The following is a 19,161-nucleotide window of genomic DNA, read 5'->3' as shown; positions in this document are numbered from 1 at the left end:
ACCCTTCTTCATTTTCTGAAGAAGGGTCTAGGCCCGAAACGTCAGCCTTCCTGCTCCTCTGAGGCTGCCTGGCCTGCTGTGTTCATCCAGCTCTACACCTCGTTATCTCAGATTCTCCAGCATCTGCAGTTCCTACTATCTCTGTATCCATCTTGCCAGCATGCCCCTGATACCATGTGACTTCACCTTTTGTACCAGTCTGCCATGAGGCACCTTGTCAAAGGCTTTATTGAAGTCCACGTAGACATCAATCGCTTTTCCCTCAATCATCTTTGTAACCTCCTCAAAAAAAAACTAATTTTGTAACATTTGTGATTAACAAAACCCTTTGACTAATTAGTGCCTTAAATTCATTCAGAAGATCAATTATTCTCTATTCATTTTACATACACACAACAAAATTATTATTGTTAAGTAAATGGAGCGATGTAATATATACTTTAATAATTATGCACATATTGTTTCAGAGCTCTTCATTTTACATTAATGAGCTTCAGGCAGTTTCATTTGTTTGGATTAGCTGCTACAAATTGGCGTGTGATACAATTACCTGTATCGTCTGAGGTCCCGAAGTATGCAGATGAGGAACTCTTGGGTGAATATCAGTTATATGAGGGGCAGGATCAGGATTTGTTCTTACATGAAGGCCTTTCAGAATATGGTTATAAGGAATACTGTCAAAATTTGTCTTCCATACCAACACCTGCAAAACAAAAATTTTTTTTGATTAAATGCAGGTTAAAAGTATCTGAATCTAACATTAATAAGCACATCTGAGAGGCCATAATAAAATTCTGTCCAATTGAATGAGAACAGATACATACAATATTAGCATATTATTGTACTGCCTTCACTTTGGCAACATTTGTTATACAGCAGGCTTAAAGTAAATAAGAAACCAACAACTATAATCCAGTACTGGTAAAATTGAATGGCAATTTTGTAAACTGACTGAATACAATTGTTAGTTAAAATAGTTAAGATTGCTTTTCTCAATCCTATTATTAATCTGCAATCAGCTCCCTACACAAGGCGCAGTTACATAACATTACTCTACCTTGTGCCTTGGTGCAAAGTCAATTGTTTAATAAGAATAATAACAGAACTACTAGAATGAATATCCCATGTGAACATGTTGAATAAATGAGATGGGAAAAGCCCCTTTGATCCAATTAGCTTATTCTGTTCAGTTGTACTGTCTGATGCATCACAACATAATTGAAGACAGTGAGCTGGGACACAAAAACACCTCACATGAAAAACCCAGGCTAATTAGTTAAAAGTAAATCTGGACAGTTTCTCTCCACCCCTGTAAATTGAGGTCTACCCCGGCTGGAAACAAGACTACCTCTCTTGAAAGCACACAGCAAAAACAAAACTGCCTAACATTAAACCTATTTCAGAGAGATAGTAGGAACTGCAGATGCTGGAGAATCTGAGATAACAAGGTGTAGAGCTGGATGAACACAGCAGGCCAAGCAGCATCAGAGGAGCAGGAAGGCTGACGTTTCGGGCCTAGACCCTTCTTCAGAAATGGGGGAGGGGAAGGGGTTCTGAAATAAATAGGGAGAGACGGGGAGGTGGATAGAAGATGGATAGAGAAGAAGATAGGTGGAGAGGAGACAGACAGGTCAAAGAGGCGGGGATGGAGCCAGTAAAGGTGAGTGTAGGTTGGGAGGTAGGGAGGAGATAGGTCAGTCCAGGGAGGACAGACAGGTCAAAGGGGCGGGATGAGGTTAGTAGGTAGGAGATGGGGGTGCGGCTTGAGGTGGGAGGAGGGGATAGGTGGGAGGAAGGACAGGTTAGGGAGGCAGGGACGAGCTGGGCTGGTTTTGGGATGCGGTAGGGGGAGGGGAGATTTTGAAGCTTGTGAAGTCCACATTGATACCATTGGGCTACAGGGTTCCCAAGCGGAATACGAGTTGCTGTTCCTGCAACCTTCGGGTAGCATCGTTGTGGCACTGCAGGAGGCCCAGGATGGACATGTCGTCTGCGGAATGGGATGGGGAGTTGAAATGGTTCGCGACTGGGAGGTGCAGTTATTTAGTGCGAACCGAGCGTAGGTGTTCTGCAAAGCGGTCCCCAAGCCTCTGCTTTGTTTCCCTGATGTAGAGGAGGCCGCAACGGGAACAGTGGATGCAGTATACCACACTGGCAGATGTGCAGGTGAACACCTGGATCATCTCTAATACCTCCCTCTCCTTCCTGGACCTCTCTGTCTACATCTCTGCCAACCACTTAAAAAGCGGTATCCATTTTAAGCCCACCAACTCCCACAGCTACCTAGAATACACCTCCTCCCACCCACCTTCCTGCAAAAATGCCATCCCCTATTTCCAATTCCTTCGCCTCCGCCGCATCTGCTCCCAGGATGAGGCATTCCACTCCCATACATGTCAGATGTCCTCGTTTTTCAAGGACCGCAACTTCACCCCCTCAGCGGTCGAGAATGCCCTCGACCGTGTCTCCTGCATTTCCCGCAACTCATCCCTCACACCCCCTCCCCGCAATAACAACCAAAACAGAATCCCCCTCGTCCTCACGTACCACCCCACCAACCTCCGGATTCAACGCATCATCCTCCGACACTTCCGCCACCAGCAATCCGACCCCACCACCAAAGACATTTTTCCCTCCCCACCCTTATCTGCTTTCCGGAGGGACCACTCTCTCCGTGACTCCCTCGTCCGCTCCACACTCCCCTCCAGCCCCACCACACCCAGCACTTTTCCCTGCAACCGCAGGAAGTGCTACACCTGCCCCCACACCTCCCGCCTCTCCCCCATCCCAGGCCCCAAGAAGACTTTCCACATCAAGCAGATGTTCACCTGCACATCTGCTAATGTGGTATACTGCATCCGCTGTTCCCGTTGTGGCCTCCTCTACATCGGGGAAACCAAGCGGAGGCTTGGGGACCGCTTTGCAGAACACCTACGCTCGGTTTGCACTAAACAACTGCACCTCCCAGTCGCAAACTATTTCAACTCCCCCTCCCATTCCGCAGATGACATGTCCATCCTGGGCCTCCTGCAGTGCCACAACGATGCTATCCGAAGGTTGCAGGAACAGCAACTCATATTCTGCTTGGGAACCCTGCAGCCCAATGGTATCAATGTGGACTTCACAAGCTTCAAAATCTCCCCTCCCCCTACCGCATCCCAAAACCAGCCCAGCTCGTCCCCGCCTCCCTAACCTGTCCTTCCTCCCACCTATCCCCTCCTCCCACCTCAAGCTGCACCCCCATTTCCTACCTACTAACCTCATCCCGCCCCCTTGACCTGTCCGTCCTCCCTGGGCTGACTTATCTCCTCCCTACCTCCTCACCTACACTCACCTTTACTGGCTCCATCCCCGCCTCTTTGACCGGTCTGTCTCCTCTCCACCTATCTTCTCCTCTATCCTCTATCCATCTTCTATGAACCTCCCCCTCTCTCCCTATTTATTTCAGAACCTCCTTCCCCTCCTCTATTTCTGAAGGAGGGTCTAGGCCCGAAACGTCAGCCTTTCTGCTCCTCTGATGCTGCTTGGCCTGCTGTGTTCATCAGCTCTACACCTTGTTATCTCTAACATTAAACCTAGGTCTAGCCCCTACATATCTCAACACAAGTAAATTCTTCAGACAGATTTCACTGATCTCCTTCCTGACTAAATGCTTGAAAACAAAACCACATTTCAGCCTGTTTATTTTTCTCAATGAGAACATGTTTAGCTTTATCATCATCATCTATGGCTCTAAGATACGATTCTTCTATATTTATTCAGATGTATTTCTATTGTATACAGCATTCAAGCCCCCTGCTGGTGAAGTCACCAATTTGCAGAAATAAGTTTTGGAAGTGGCAAAGCAGTACAACACAGATGGTAGCGGGCAGTCTGAGTGAATGAAGCCCTCCCTGTCTCACCTTCCTCCTATCCTTCTCTCACAGGTAGTGAAGCTTTTTTCTTAAAAATAACTAACGAATCCTTAAAATTTAAAATAATTCACCAGGTTATGGACAAAATTTGGGGCGGTTTGGAGGCTCAGTGGTTAGCATGGCTGTCTCACAGCACCAGAAACCCAAGTTCGATTCCATCCTCAGGTTAGCGTCTGTGTGGAGTTTGCAAATTCTCATGTGTGTGTGGATTTTCGCACAGCGCCCCTGTTTCCTCCCACAGTCTAAACATGCACAGGTTAGGTCGATTGGCCATGGGAAATGCAGGGTTACACGTAAAGGTTAGGGGGTGGGGGGGGTAGAAATGATCTTCAGAGGGTTGAAATGGACTTTATGGGCCAAATGGCCTGCTTCCACATTGTAGGGATTCAATGAAAACGATCCTTTTCGTGAAATCACCTCGTCATTTGGCTTAGAGACACTTCAGAAGATTTCTTATGTATACAACACTTTTCAAATTCTCAGAATTTCCCAAAGTACCTTTTAATGTATTTATTGTAGTTAACGTAGGACTCAAATTGCATATGGCAAGCTCCCAGAAATAGCAATGAAATAAATCACAATCGTGTCTTAATGATGATCAAGACATAAATACTGGGTAGGAAAAATGAGAGAAACTACCTATTCTTCAAATAGTGCCATGGGATCCTGTACTATATGCCCACCCACATGGGCATATAGTGCCACCCTTTTACAGCTCATCCAAAAGATGTTATCCCTCTCAGTACAAAGGGTCTCTGATTACGTGGCCAACAACAATATGACTACTCCAGTTTCTTCCTCTTAAAACTGCAAAATTCACTTTGTGAACCTGTAACAAGTTATGTGTCCTAATTGAACTACCAAGTTCTTTCAATTGTCTTCATACGCTAGCAGTTTTTTAAAATCACTGCAGTTACCAAGTATCATTTCAATAATGCTTTAGACATTCGATATTAATTACATTCATTATTGATGGATCTAAATAGACCTCAATATTCTATCTCCTTTGACAATTAGTGCAACCTATATCAAGAGGTTCCAATAGTTATATGAAACAATTATGGGCATACTGATTTTATTTTGAGGTAAATTTCTTTATATAATCTTTATGTGCTTTGCTTTTGCAATGACATTTAGCTCTCAATTCTAAACCCCATTTATTTGTTCAATTACAAGTCATTACATTCTTCATACATACTTGCTACAAAAGTTTTGTTTCATCTATAGATATTCTTAGAATACAATGGTCCAATAGCAAATGTTAATTCTATGCGTCTCAAACTTAAGCTCAGGGGGCTCCATTCGTCACAGCACTGTTAGCATTGAAAGCAACTTCTTAGCACTGCCTAGCCAATTAATGATTCAACTCACAATTTGATCTTAGAATGCACGAGCTTTTAGTTCAGCCAGAATTCTGCTAGGGCCTGATGAAATGTTTTCTAAAAGGTCAAAATATGGAATTATCATCAACAAAATTAAAATCAAAAAATTCCATTAAATTTACTAGTTTCATAACCCCATGTTTGAATGGATTTATTGCCTTGGTTCTTGCTAAATGTTTTGAGTTATTTCCTTTATAAAGGGCAGCACTAGTTTCCCACCACAGAATGTTGCACCTTTGTTTAAGGAAGGTTGTAAGGAGAAACCAGAGAACAACAGACCTGTGAGTCTGACTTCGGTTGTAGGTAAATTGTTGGAGGAGATTATAAAAGATAGGATTTATGGACATTTAGAGAGATTAGAGATAGTCAGCATGGTTTTGTGAGAGGAAAATCATGTCTCACATACTTGAGTTTTATGAGGAAGTTACCAAAAAGATTGATAATGGCAGGGCAGTAGACATTGTTTATTTGGACTTTAGTAAAGCCTTTGACAAGGTTCTGGATGGTAGACTAATTAGTAAAGTTAAGTGTAATGGGATTCAGGGTGAGCTTGCCAATTGAATATATAATTGGCATAATGGCAGGAGACAGAGAATAACGATGGAGGTTGCTTTTTGGACTGGAGGCCTGTGACCAGTGTTCCTGGGGGAATCGGTTCTGGGTTCCCTTTTGTTTGTCATTTATACAAATGATTTGGATGGGAGTATAGAAGGCATGGTTAGTAAGTTTGCAGATGACACCAAAATTTGTGGCATTGTAGACAGTGAAGAGGGTTTTCTAAGAATACAGGGAGATTTTGATCGAATAGGTCAATGGGCCAAAAAAAAAATAGGCACATTGTGTTCAATCTGGACAAATGTGAGGTATTGCAATTTGATGCAAAAAACAAGGGTAGGACTTACACAAGTAATGGTAGGGCCTTGGGTGGTGTTGTAGAACAGAGGATCCCAGGGGTGCAGGTACATAATTCTTTGACATTTGCATCACATATAGACAGGGTGGTTAAAAAGGCATTCGGCACGTTTGCCTTCATTTGAATAAAGGAGTTGGGAAGTCACGTTGAGGTTGTACAGGACCATTGGCGAGGCCCCTTTTGGAATACTGTGTCCAGATCTGGTCACCCAGTTATAGGAAGGATATTATCAAGCTGCAGAGGGTTCAGAAGAGATTTACCAGGATGTTGCTAGGTATGCAAAGTTTGAGTTATAAAGAAAGGCTGGATAGGCTGGGACTTTTTTCACTGGAGCGTAGGAGGTTGAGAGGCGACCTGATAGAAGTTTATAAAATAATGAGAGGTATAGATAGAGTTAATGGTAGTTGTCATTTCCCTAGGATGGAGGACTTCAAGACTGGGGGGGGGGCACATTTTTAAGGTGAGAGGAGAGAGATTTAAATAAAGACACAAGGCGCAAATTTTTTTTTAAAAACAGAGGGCAGTTTATATGTGTGGAATGAACTTCCTGTGGAAGTGGTGGATGCGGGTACAATTACAATGTTTAAAAGACATTTGAATAGGAAAGGTTTGGTGGGATATGGGCGAGGAACAGGCAGGTGGGACTAGTTTAGTTTGGACTTATGTTTGGCATGGACTGGTGGACCAAAGGGTCTGTTTTCGTGCTATATGACTCTATATTAAGATAATAAATCTACAGGCCCGTGCTTCTAGAGATTGGGATCAAATTAGCTACCCATTTCATTGTTTAAAATATAATACAAAAAAGACCATTATATACAGAGATATGAAAGTGAAAATGTATTTACTGCTATTAAAGCATTTTAAATGAGTTCAGTACAGCTCATTTCTCACTTGAGTTTTAGGTTTCCTTTCAAGTATTATTTAATTATTGTTACAAAGCCATGCTTTGTATCAAAAATTATCTCATTTATTTGTTGGATTGAAACCATTGATAGAATTTAGAAAGACAACTGAATAACACCGTCTCAGTGGGCTAAAACAGCCATTTCTAAATGGCTGAATATTAACATATCTCTACCCAGCAAATTACAAAGCCATTGTAATGGAGCCATACCATATAGAAAAACCCAGTGGCAATCACATTTTAGAAGGTGAATGGTTCTAGAGGTGAACCAATAACTAAGTCTCAAAATAACCAAGTCTCAAAATAACCAGCTATTTCAACTAGATGTAGCTACTGGATCTATTTATTCTGGACAACAGACTCTGGACAATAGCTGAGAAGGGAACTTAGTCAGCTGAATTATAATCATGTCTAAATCATGGACCTGGAATCCACTTGTCATGACCACATTGGGTAACTGTTCAGTTGTTGAGAAGGGACCATTCTACTTGATAATCCAACTAATTCCCTTTTGTGTTTTAAGAAACTGCTTTTCACCAAGGTGCAGAACAAAAGACCAAATCGAGGGAGGATCCAGAGTGAGCATTATCTCACCGTTCATCCTGAAAAGTTGAGCCTCGTCTGTGAGACGAAGGTTAATGTGAGGTGCTGCATTTTGGAAAGGCAAATCAGGGCAGGACTTATATACTTAATGGTAAGGTCCTGGGGAGAGTCGCTGAACAAAGAGACCTTGGAGTGCTGGTTCATAGTTTCTTGAAAGTGGAATCACAAGTAGTTAGGATAGTGAAGACAGGGTTTGGTATAATTGCCTTTATTGGTCAGTGCATTGAGTATAGGAGTTGGGAGGTCATGTTGCAGCTCTACTGGACATTGGTTTGGCCACTTTTGGAATACTGTGTGCAATTCTGGTCTCCTTGCTATAGGAAGGATGTTGTGAAACTTGAAAGGGTTCAGAAAAGATTTAAGGATGTTGATGGGTTTGGAGCATTTGAGCTATAGGAAGAAGCTGAATAGGCTGGGGCTATTTTCTCTGGAATCGTCAGAGGCTGAGGGGCTACCTTATAGAGGTTTATAAAATCGTGAGGGGCACAGGGTGAATAACCAAGGTCTTTTCTCCGGGGTGGGGGAAGTCCAAAACTAGAAGGCAGGGGTTTAAGGTGAGAAAGGAAAGATTTAAAAGAGACCTAAGGGGCAAAGTTTTCAAGTAGAGGGTGGTGCATGTATGGACTGAGCTGCCAGAGGAAGTGGAGGAGGCTGGTACAATTACAACATTTATAAGGCATCTGGATAGGTATATGAATAGGAAGGGTTTAAAAGGGATATGGATCAAATGCTGGCAAATGGGACTAGATTTATCTAGGCTATCTGGTCGGCATGGATGAGATGGACTAAAGGGTCTGTTTCTGTGCTGTACATCTCTATGACTTCTTATCTGTCATGGGCTCTGTCCAAAACGCAACCCAGCAACCTACTTTAAGAGACCAAATAGAAACCGTCCATCAACATTTTTAAAATTGTCTTAGCATAGAATTCAGAAAGATCAGTGGGCCCTGTCTGAAACCATCCAAAATGTCAATCTACTGAATCCATATAAAATGAACTTCTATTTTGATCTCTGGAAACCATTCTGACACTTGGTAATTTATACTTGTCTCTATCTATGAACTCTTAAATGCATGAGTGAGAGTTAGAACATTTTTGTTATTTTCAATTAGATTGGGTGTTAAGTAAAATAAAGACTATTCTCCTTTCTTTCAAAATAAGATGCGAGGAAACTAGTCTGTATGTATCTTTTACAGTCAAAGTATCGAACAGTTAAACACTTACTGAAATAACAAGTGTTCTCTTTAAATAGAAGTCTACTGTGGTCAAACAAAGAGGAAGGGCTTTCCACTCCTCCTCATTTGACCCTTACATTGTCAGGGCAGAAAAGGAACCTGTTCCAACTCTCTCCAATTTGCTATTGCAGGTGGATGACAACAGGTGCCTTAAAAGTCATTCAACCCAACAGGTCTATGCTGGTTTTCATGGTTCACATGAGCCTTCTCACATCCTACATTATATGTCAACATATCCTTCTATTCCTTTCTTCTTCACATGTTTATGTAGCTCCAATTTATATGCATCTATACTAGTTACCTCAAGTACTTTTTATGACAAGGAATTTGGTACTCTAGCCATCATCTGGGTAATGAAATTTCTCATGAATTCCCTATCAGGTTTATCAATGACTGCCTTATATATGTGGCCTCCAGGTCTGGTCTTGTTGCAATTGGAAATATCTGCCCTGTATTGACACTACCAAATAGGCATACACTATGTAACGCAATCTATTGCTTCCCAATTATCCAGTTGAGATTAGTTTATACACACAGTTTAATGGGAACAAATACATGGTGGTTCTATGGCAAGGCTTGATCATGAAGACGGTGTTTCTTGAAAAGTGATTGTTTAGCACCAAAACATACAGGGTTAATAGCAGAATTTTAAAAACAGATAAATAACACAGCAGATCATTCAACCATTACATAGTTTGATACCTTCCATTCCACTGAAAGAAAGAGGAGGAAAATTAGATTGGCAGTATGTTGGATGAATTATCACTCTTCAAAGACGACCAAGATGAAGATGGAAATTTCTTCCATATTAATCTCACATTGCTCTGCATTCAGGCAAAGCAGAGCTCTGTGCCAGTATATTAAACTACAAACAGAGCCAAGTGGATTGAAGTGTCTACTTTGTTTTTAACTTTTGCAACGAGTAATCATTTTGTTAACTTACGCTAAAATTAATAATATAGAATAGGGCTGCCTCAGAGTAAACTGTTAAATCTCGACGCTAGTTTTAAGGTATATTTAATTGATACAATTGCTGCATACATCTCATTCAAATTTGTTTTATTAATGATGAAATATCTAAAATTTCATTCCTGTTTCTGGTTACATTGTTGATTGCTATAAAGTTGTTGAATCCAATTACATGGAATTAAGTTGAAAAACTCAAGTTGAATTATTTAATGTGGAGAACAAAAATAATTGAGTGATCTAATCCAAAAGTGCAAACAACAAGTAAAATTAGCAAATTTTACATGCAAAATACATAAATTATTCAGACCTTTACTAGACAGGAAAAACAAAAAAAAAAAACTGGTAAAAGAATTGGCTTTTTGGTTATTTCCGAGTGTCAGTAATTATTGCTATATATCTCACGTATAAATGCATGGAAGCAATAAAATTACTTGACGTGCTAATTAGTTTCTTCGCTCTGAACAGTTGTGTTCATAAAGCACAAAGATTTATTCAGCAAAAAGATCCAAAGGTAAGCTGTGTTGTGTTATTTGTGTATTCTTGATGACTGTGTCACTTCAGCTGCAGTACTACATTCAATTTTGAGAACCAAGTTTTAGAAGAAATATATTGGTCTTGGAACAGTTGCATCATGATGTTCCCAACAATTGGAATGTTAAATTATGAGAACAAGCTGCGTTAAAAAATTGCTGGTGTTCCCTCACATTCAGAAAGTTGAGGAGTGCTCCAACTAAGGGCGATCAAATTCCATTTTCATTTTATCAGTAGATACAGAGAAACTATTTCCATTGTTAAGGAATTTCAGACTAAGAAAGAATAATTTAAAAATTTAAGATAGGTAATTTCAGAATGTAAAATGAGACACATTTTCATGCAATCTGTAGTGAAAGTTTGGAATTCTTAACCCACAGTGCTGTGATCATTGGTCAAATGAAATTTGTGACAGAGGTCAGCAGATATTTGTTTTGCAAGGGTGTCACAGGCTCACGAATAAAAACTAATAGATGGAGTTGATATACAGATCAACCAGAATCTATCTGAATAGTGGACAGAAGTTGAATGGCTGACTCCTATGACATATAATTCACACTCCCAGTGTTTCATAATGTAGAGTAATTTCTCTTAATGAGAATAAACAATCTATTGTTAAACAACTGTGACATTTTTCCTGTAAACTAACTGAGTGCAAAATTTACTAAATTGGAGCATTCAGACATTTACTTAGCTAGAAAATTGTGCTATTTGCATTTGTATCAATAGGAGTTTAAAATTTGTTTGCTTGGCTTCTGTGATTAATTTATCTTTAAAAACTGAACCTCCTTAACAACTGAATAAATTAACCACATTAATTTACAGTGCTAACGTAAAGTCGAAACGATGCAAACTCATTGCAGGGACCTGTTCTAACCTCCAAATTATTAATCAGAACAGTTGCCTAAAATTACAGTTTTATTACAGGTTTAGTACTGATGCAATGCAAAAAAAACTGAACAGATCTTATGCATATTATTAGTAATAAAGTGATTGTTTTATAACAGCAGTTAGGTTACAGGCCAACTTGAGTTTAAAACTATTAGGGGAACAGAACTAGATATGAGTTACATAGGCAGTTTTTGATGACCTCAAGCATATGGAGGGTAGGTGAGAGGAGGATTAGTCAGAAATGAATTGGAATTGTTGAGTCTAGACATACTAAAAGAATGGTTGAGGGTTCCATCAATAGATGAGCTGAGCCGAGGGCAAAGGTGAGGAGTGAGATTTAGTATCAAAAAAATCTAAACAACTCTGGGATAAAGAATTGCAAAGATCAATTTCACCTTGCCTCGATACTAAGTGGTCACCCTTTATTCAGAGACTGCGATAAACAGCTCTAGATTCCCCTATCATGGGAAACAGAGAACGTGTGAATGCCAGATTCATCAGCCACACTCACAAGCTAGCGCAAAATATCACCTGATGGGGGAGCACTTCAGTGGTCAAGGACATTCAGCCTCGGATCTTCAGGTAAACTTCCTCCAAAGTAGATTTTGGGATACACAACAACACAGAATCACCTAGCAGAGGCTGACTGCCAAGTTCGATACCCATCAGGATGGCCTCAATCAGGATCTTGGGTTCATGTCGCGCTACATGCGACCGCACCACACTATATGTGCATCCTCCAGCCCTGCTGCATGCACGCACCCCACTCTCTCCCAGTGCTCGTATGCAAACACACCCCCTCTCGCACCTGCACCCCTCCACCCCCCCTGCGCACGCGCGCGCACACACACATGATACTTTGAACTGCTAATATCAAGTCAATTACATGTTTAAGGCTAAACAGGTATTTGGCATTAATTAAAAACTGAAAGAATTGCTGACGCTGTAAATCAAGAACAAAAGCAAAGTTGCTGGAATAGCTCAGCAGGTCTGGCAGCATCTGTTTTTCCTTCACAAAGTTAACGTTTCGGGTCTAGTGACCCTTCCTCACAACTCATTTGGCATTAATTGATTGGTTTCACTTAGGTGGTTAAACTTTCAAATTTTGTAGAAGACTGTGGAAACTCAGTCATTGAATGAGTTCAATACAGAAATCAATTCATTTCCAAATACTAATGAAATCAAGTGATATGGAAGTATCATGGAAAAATGATTTGATGTAGATGACAGGTTGTAATTTAGAAAAGCTGAGCAGGCTGAAGAGCAGAATGATCCTGCTGCTATTTCTTTGAGCACAATAAAAGGACAACTGGGACACTGAACTGTATAGTCAGGAAATCTGCAGCAATGCATATGGGTAAATTGTTGTCAAAGTTATTGCCAAGGAAAAGCTCTGTACCTTAGTTCCTAATCCACCATCAGACTTGGATTCATGTACCACAAACTTGGTCCCCTTATCTAAATTTTGATTACAGACTGCAAGTAACTAAGGTGCCAATACTAATCCTTTGGGAGCCAAGCTAGCCCCAGCCTGCCAACATGAAAGTGTGAGCTGTTTCTTTCTATTCAACAGCTTCTGTTTGATAACCAATTCATAATCCATTATAATCTGCCACCCTCAATAACATGTGCCTAATTCTGAGCAATAACCTATAGTTTTTCACCTTATTGAAGACATTTTGTAAATCCAAATGCATACAGGCGTTGGTTTCCCCTTATCCAATTTACTAATTATTACGTCAAACAAAAAAAGAGAGATTTGTCAAACACAAGTTTCCTTTCAAAAAAATGTGTTGTCTCTACCTCATCATATAAGTGACCATAAGGCCATAAGACACAGGAGCAGAAATTAGGCTATTCGGACCATTGAGTCTGCTCTGCCATTCAATCATGGCTGATAAGTTCCTCAACCCCATTCTCCCACTTTCTCCCTGTAACCCTTGATAATCAAGAGCCTATCTATCTCAGTCTTAAATGTACTCAATGACCTGGCCTCCACAGCCATCTGTGGCAGTGAATTCCATAGATTCACCACTCTCTGGCTGAAGAAGTTTCTCCTTATCTCCATTCTAAAATGGTCTTCCCTTTACTCTAAGGCTGTGCCCTTGGGTCCTGGTCTCTCCTACCAATGGAAACATCTTCCCAACATCCACTCTGTCCAGGCCATTCAATATTCTGTAAGTTTCAATTAGATCCCCCCTCATCCTTCTAAACTCCATCAAGTATAGTCCCAGAGTCCTCAAACGTTCCTCACATGTTAAGCTTTTCATTCCTGGGACCATTCTCGTGAACCTCCTCTGAACCCGCTCCAGGGCCAGTACATCCTTCTTGAGATATGGGGCCCAAAACTGCACACAATACTCCAAATGTGGCCTGACCAAGGCCTTATAAAGCCTCAGTAGTACATCCCTGTTTTTATATTCAAGTCCTCTCAAAATAAATGCCAACATTGCATTTGCTTTCCTGACTACTGACTCAACCTGCAAGTTTACCTTGAGGGAATACTGGACTAGAACTCCCAAGTCTCTCTGGACTTCAGACTTCAGAATTTTCTCCCCAGTTAGAAAATAGTCCATGCTTTTATTCTTCTTACCAAAAGTACATGACCTCTCACTTCTGTTTGACAAAGCATAAGAAAAAGCAAATATATACAGTCCTATTGTATATAATCTTTCAACAGGCAAGAAAATATTTCACACTACGCCACAGCTCAGGGTTGGGAATCCAGCATAAAAACAGAACGTTTTTGTTCAAGGATGGGTGGGGGTTGGGAGAGCATTGCTGGTGAGAATGGAGGGAGCCACAGGTACAAGTCACGACAACTCCCAATAAGGGCACTGAACAAGGGACGAAGACAGACCAAAGCCGTAAATGGACAGCTAGAAACTATGGAAACAAGTAAGTCAACTTGAAGCTTCACAACCACTAGAGAAAAGGGAACTGGATGGGAAGAGGCTCTTGGGCAGATCCATAATCTAAAGTCAGAATGGGCAAGTTCGATAATGAGTCAGATGTTAGAATCCAACTGCTTGAAGGTTGAATGGAGCAAACCAAGGGGAGGAAAAGAAAATGGAAAGTGGAACTGGATGTCATTGGAAGGTACAACAATAAACCGTGGTGTTGAGTAGCCTGAAAACTTTAAATATTTGAGAGACAATCTAATACACATATTTTTAGAGTTGCAAGTTGACAGCATGCAGTTCCTTAAAACTGCTAATATTTCTTAGGTAATTTCTTTATTGAGTCTGTTGAGAAGCAGCATTTACAGGGAATATCAGCCAGGAACTGTTAGGCTCATAGCCCATGATTTTCCACCAAATTATGGAAAATTCCAGTCCTGTGACTTTCTGAATAGGGAATAAAAATCTCTAAAATGTCACTAAAAGCTATGAGAAAGGAAGTGAGGATGATACACACAGGAAGTTATCACAGCTACGAAACCTCCGTTATTGTATGAATTTTCATTATGTTTCAGCAAACAGAGTTAGTTATTATTGGAAAGAAAGTGCCAAACCTGTGAATCACTTCCACCAGAAGCAAAATACTCTCCATGCCTAGAAAATGTTACAGCAATTACAGGGCCCTAAAAAAAATTAGGAGTTTAGTATATTGCATGAAGAGCAAAAGCAGTTTATAATTAAGTTTTCATTTCATTCAGACTTGTCATATTAATGAATATTTCTATAATATCTTTCTAAGAATGAAATATAAACAAAACTGCTTTACAGCTATTAGGGTATAAATAAATGCATAAGTAAGTTCACATTTTCTGTGAGGCTTTCTGCCATCGCACAAGATCCCCTCAGAAGGGAGCAAATTTGTACAAGTTTACAAGATAAGTTAAGTTTATTTACTGATTTGATACTATAGGTTTAATTCTGATTTAAACATCAGAATCTGATGACAGAGCAATTGGAGAACTATAAAGACCATGTGAAAATATTATGTATTTAATATGTCACTGTTCACCTGGTGGCCATGAAGAGTGTAAAGTAATCTTCCCTCCAACAAATCCATTATCTTGAGAGTACAATCACTAGATGCAGTGATAAGATAGTTACCAGAAGGATGGAAAGACAAGCAGTTCACCGAAGCACTGTGGACTGTTTAGAAGACAGGATGGTCAGATAGACCTAATGAGTCACACAAAATCAACTATTCATGAGCTTCCTGAAACACCAGTCACAATTAGAATTCCTAGTCCCTTACTTGCTGCATTGTGACGAGTCTGTTTTTCAGGTGGCCACATTAAGTACACCAGTACGATCAGGTTGCTTACTGGATACACAATTACCGTATATATAAACAAAAAAATTCACGCAACGTGGCCGTCATTGTCAAGGCCAGTATGTGCTCATCCCCAATTGCTTTTGAACTCCGTGACTTACTAGGCCTTTTCACAGAGCAGTTAACAGCCAACGATATTGCTGAGATTATAAAGAAACATGTAGGCTAGACCAGGTAAGGATGGCAGACTTCCTTCCCTAAAAAGGACATTAGTGAACCAGTTGGGTTTTATGGGAATCGATGATAATTGTCATGGTGATCAGTTCTGAAATGGGCATTATATTCCAGATTTATGATTTAAATTTAGACTTCATTAACTGTTGTGGCAGGATTTAAATCCATATTCCTAAAGTATTCAGCTGGGCCTCTGGGTTACTCGTCAAATGACAGTGCTTAAATTCCACTACCCACCCGTACACAATAAGGCTCTTTCCTCACCATGCTGTAAATAGCAATGTGTTAAAATTAAATGATCGTTAGAGATTTAATCATGTAATCCCAGTAATTAAAATTCCATGCAAATGTAGTAAGACTGATCTTTAAACGAAAGCCAATGATTTTTTAATTACTTGCTAATACAAGACCAAACAATAGAAGAGGACTCGTTTTTTTTTTGCTTGGATCATTACTTATTATTTATGTAATTATCTTTTAAAAGCAGGTTTTTATTCTTTTGGAATCCAGAGGAATTTCCTCCCACTTATAATTTCAATATACAAAATTGAGTTTGGGCCATTGCTCAATACTTAACAACCAGCAAAATTTTTTGCATGTATTATTGACACAATGCTGTTTTTTAAATAAAGCACACAATTATGCAGTATACTTTTACTAGCTGCACAACATTTTGAGACCTAACCCAATAATTTTTTTTTTTTTTTAAAAACATACCTTGCTGTCATTTTGCTGAAGTGTGAATTATAGTGGCTCACAGTTCCCTCTCACACTCCCTCATTCCTTCCATCAGTCTTTCTCATTCCCTGCCTCACTATTCAGGCATACTTCCTTCTCCAATCATCTTTTATACAACTCCCTCATTTTCTACTCTGAACACACACCCACATATAATGCAGCTGTTGAGAGATCTGGAGCTCTTGGCCCTTAAATCCAATGGTTTTAAGGGAGTGGCGGTCGACAGTGGATTTATTGGCTATAATCTTGCAAATTTCCTTGGATTCTGGAATGGTCCCAGCAGTCTCAAAGGACGCAAAGTAACACCACTGTTCAAGAAAGGAGACAGATAGAAAGTAGGAAACCTTGGCCTAGTTTGTCTAAAACTTATCATCGGGAAAACGCCAGAATCTATTATTAAGGAAGTAGAAGCAGGTCACTTAGAAAATCATAATAGAATTGGGCAGATTCAACAGAGTTTTGTGAATTGGAAATAAAGTCTGACAAAAGTATTAGAGTTATTAAAGTAACAAATAGAGTGGATAAAGGGAAACTATAGGTATATTGTATTTGAATTTACAAAACATATTTAATAAAGTGCCACATTAAAGATTACTGCACTAAGAATGTTAGGAATTGTGTGTAAAGTCAATATAGTCCCAGAGGACTATAGGGCTTCTCTCTCATTAGAGACTCACAACTGTGTGGTGGTTTAACTATTATCATGGATGGAGGGCTGGTTGACAAACAAGAGACAAAGAATCTGAATAAACAGGATCTTTTCAGATTGAGAAACTGTAACTGGTAGAGTGCTACAAGGTTCATGACTGGATCTTAACTATTTATATTTTATAATAATGATTTGGTTGATTGACTGTATTCTAACCAAATTTTATGATAAAAAGATACGTAGGAAAGTAAGTTGTGAGAAAGACATCGAGTGGTTAAAGTGATAAACAAAAGTGATGTGAGTGGGCAAAAATTTGGGAGATGGAGTAAACCATGGCAAAATGTGAGGCTGTCCACTTTGTCAGGAAAAATTAAAAAAGAAAAGAACAGAATATTATTTAACTAGTGAGAAAGCTTACAAATTCTGCATAACAGGCGGAGCAGTGGCTAAATGGCAGTACCAGTACCATTGGACGAGTACTATGACTCATTGGGGGAGCATGTTGGAAATGAGACCCTAGTATTCCCAGAATTGTCAGGAAAGCTAAAGATTTTATGAAGTATGCAAAGTTCCCAATTTACCTGATTTTCAGACCTAGCTGAACAGAAATTAGACTCCAGTTACATATAAACTGTTGGCATATAGTTTTAATAGAAACTCTAATCTTTATGATAAACATCCTCTTACATTCACACAAACAGACAGGATGAAACAAACAGATATGGACAGTGGGGAAAAGGTGGTAAGACAGTTCAGCAGTCTTTGCTCATGATTTTCTGGTTAAGATGATAATTATGACTCTTCTGCTGGTGAGCTCTTTGGTTCAGTTGTTTTTCTCTGTTTGCTTCTACTGGTCGGTAGAAGAAACAAGATGGCTGGTAGATATTTTTAAAATCAACCTGCTCAGACATGTTAATGACACCTCTGGAACAGGTGGACTTAAACCTGGGCCTTCTGGCTCAGAAGGTAGTGACACTACTACTGTGCCACAAAACCCCTGACAAGGCAGTCTGTATACCTATAAGTCAGAAACTTTTTATCATTTAAAAGTTACAGCAACTGTTGCAGGAGAGACAAACAGGCTTTCTTCATGTGTACAGTGCCTTTTGACTGCAGAGAACAGAGAGACTGGGCCAGAGCTGGGGAAGGAATGAATATTTCTCTCTCTCTTTGTAACTTGGTCCCAAATCCAAGTTGTTCAGTTACCCGAGAACCAGTCACACAGTTGTTGGCAAGCAAAGAGGTTTGTTGTGGATAACTGGTCACTAGTCTGTGTCCAAACATCCTTTCAGCTCCAAATTGTCTGCAACTCGACTTTCAATTACTATTTGTTCAAACAGTTGTTTACACAATACCTGGTGCTGGTGACGGGTTACTTGCTTCCAAAACTGTAAACAACATTTTAAATAGCTTTTTCTCATTTCAGTCCATAGTTTTTAAAACACAAAATAAAAAGACATGGTCCTTATACTACTAATCCAGAGATTCAGACTCTTGGAACAAAGACTGAAATTCTATCATGGAATTTAAATTCAATTAATAAATTTGGAATATAAAGTTAGTCTCAGTAACGGTACCAACAATTGCCATAACAGCCCATCTGGTTCACTAATGTCCTGTAAGGAAGGATACCTGCCATCCTTGCATGCGACTCCAGATCGACAGCAATGGGATTATTACTTACTGCCCTCTGAAATGGCCTAGTACGCCACTCAATTCAAGGGCAATTAGAAACTGACACCCACAACACATGAGACAATTTTTTAAAAAATCTATTTAGAACCTGGATCTCGCTTTACAAAAATCACTAAAAAAATTAACATGCAGGTACAGCAATATTTAGAAATGCAAATGAAATGCTGGCCTTTAGTGCAAAGGGATGTAGTATAAAAGTAGCAAAGTTTCGCTATATCTGTACTGGATATTGTTGAGGTTGCACTTAAAGACAGTATAAAGTTCGGTTACAAG

At 39.9% G+C, this 19,161-nt stretch overlaps 1 protein-coding gene across 6 annotated transcripts in view; it reads right to left on the bottom strand.

The window, feature by feature from the left end:
* The window catches only part of poc1b (POC1 centriolar protein B), a 122,426-nt gene that overhangs the window by 55,125 nt on the left and 48,140 nt on the right, over positions 1-19,161 (bottom strand). For 4 of the 6 annotated variants that reach the window (XM_048607683.1, XM_048607687.1, XM_048607685.1 and 1 more), the window contains exons 7-9: positions 15,315-15,448; positions 14,860-14,928; positions 551-703 (exon numbers count right to left, since the gene is read on the bottom strand). In XM_048607683.1, the coding sequence (XP_048463640.1) occupies positions 551-703; positions 14,860-14,928; positions 15,315-15,448 (356 nt within the window). The remainder of the gene's footprint in view (positions 1-550; positions 704-14,859; positions 14,929-15,314; positions 15,449-19,161) is intronic. The other 2 variants (XM_048607684.1, XM_048607686.1) reach the window with 1 other exon arrangement.

Source organism: Rhincodon typus, chromosome 18 (assembly GCF_021869965.1).
Source record: "Rhincodon typus isolate 14 chromosome 18, sRhiTyp1.1, whole genome shotgun sequence".
Classification (NCBI taxonomy): Eukaryota; Metazoa; Chordata; class Chondrichthyes; order Orectolobiformes; family Rhincodontidae; genus Rhincodon; species Rhincodon typus.
Note: the sequence above shows the minus strand (reverse complement) of the source record. Positions and strands in the feature narration are given on the sequence as shown.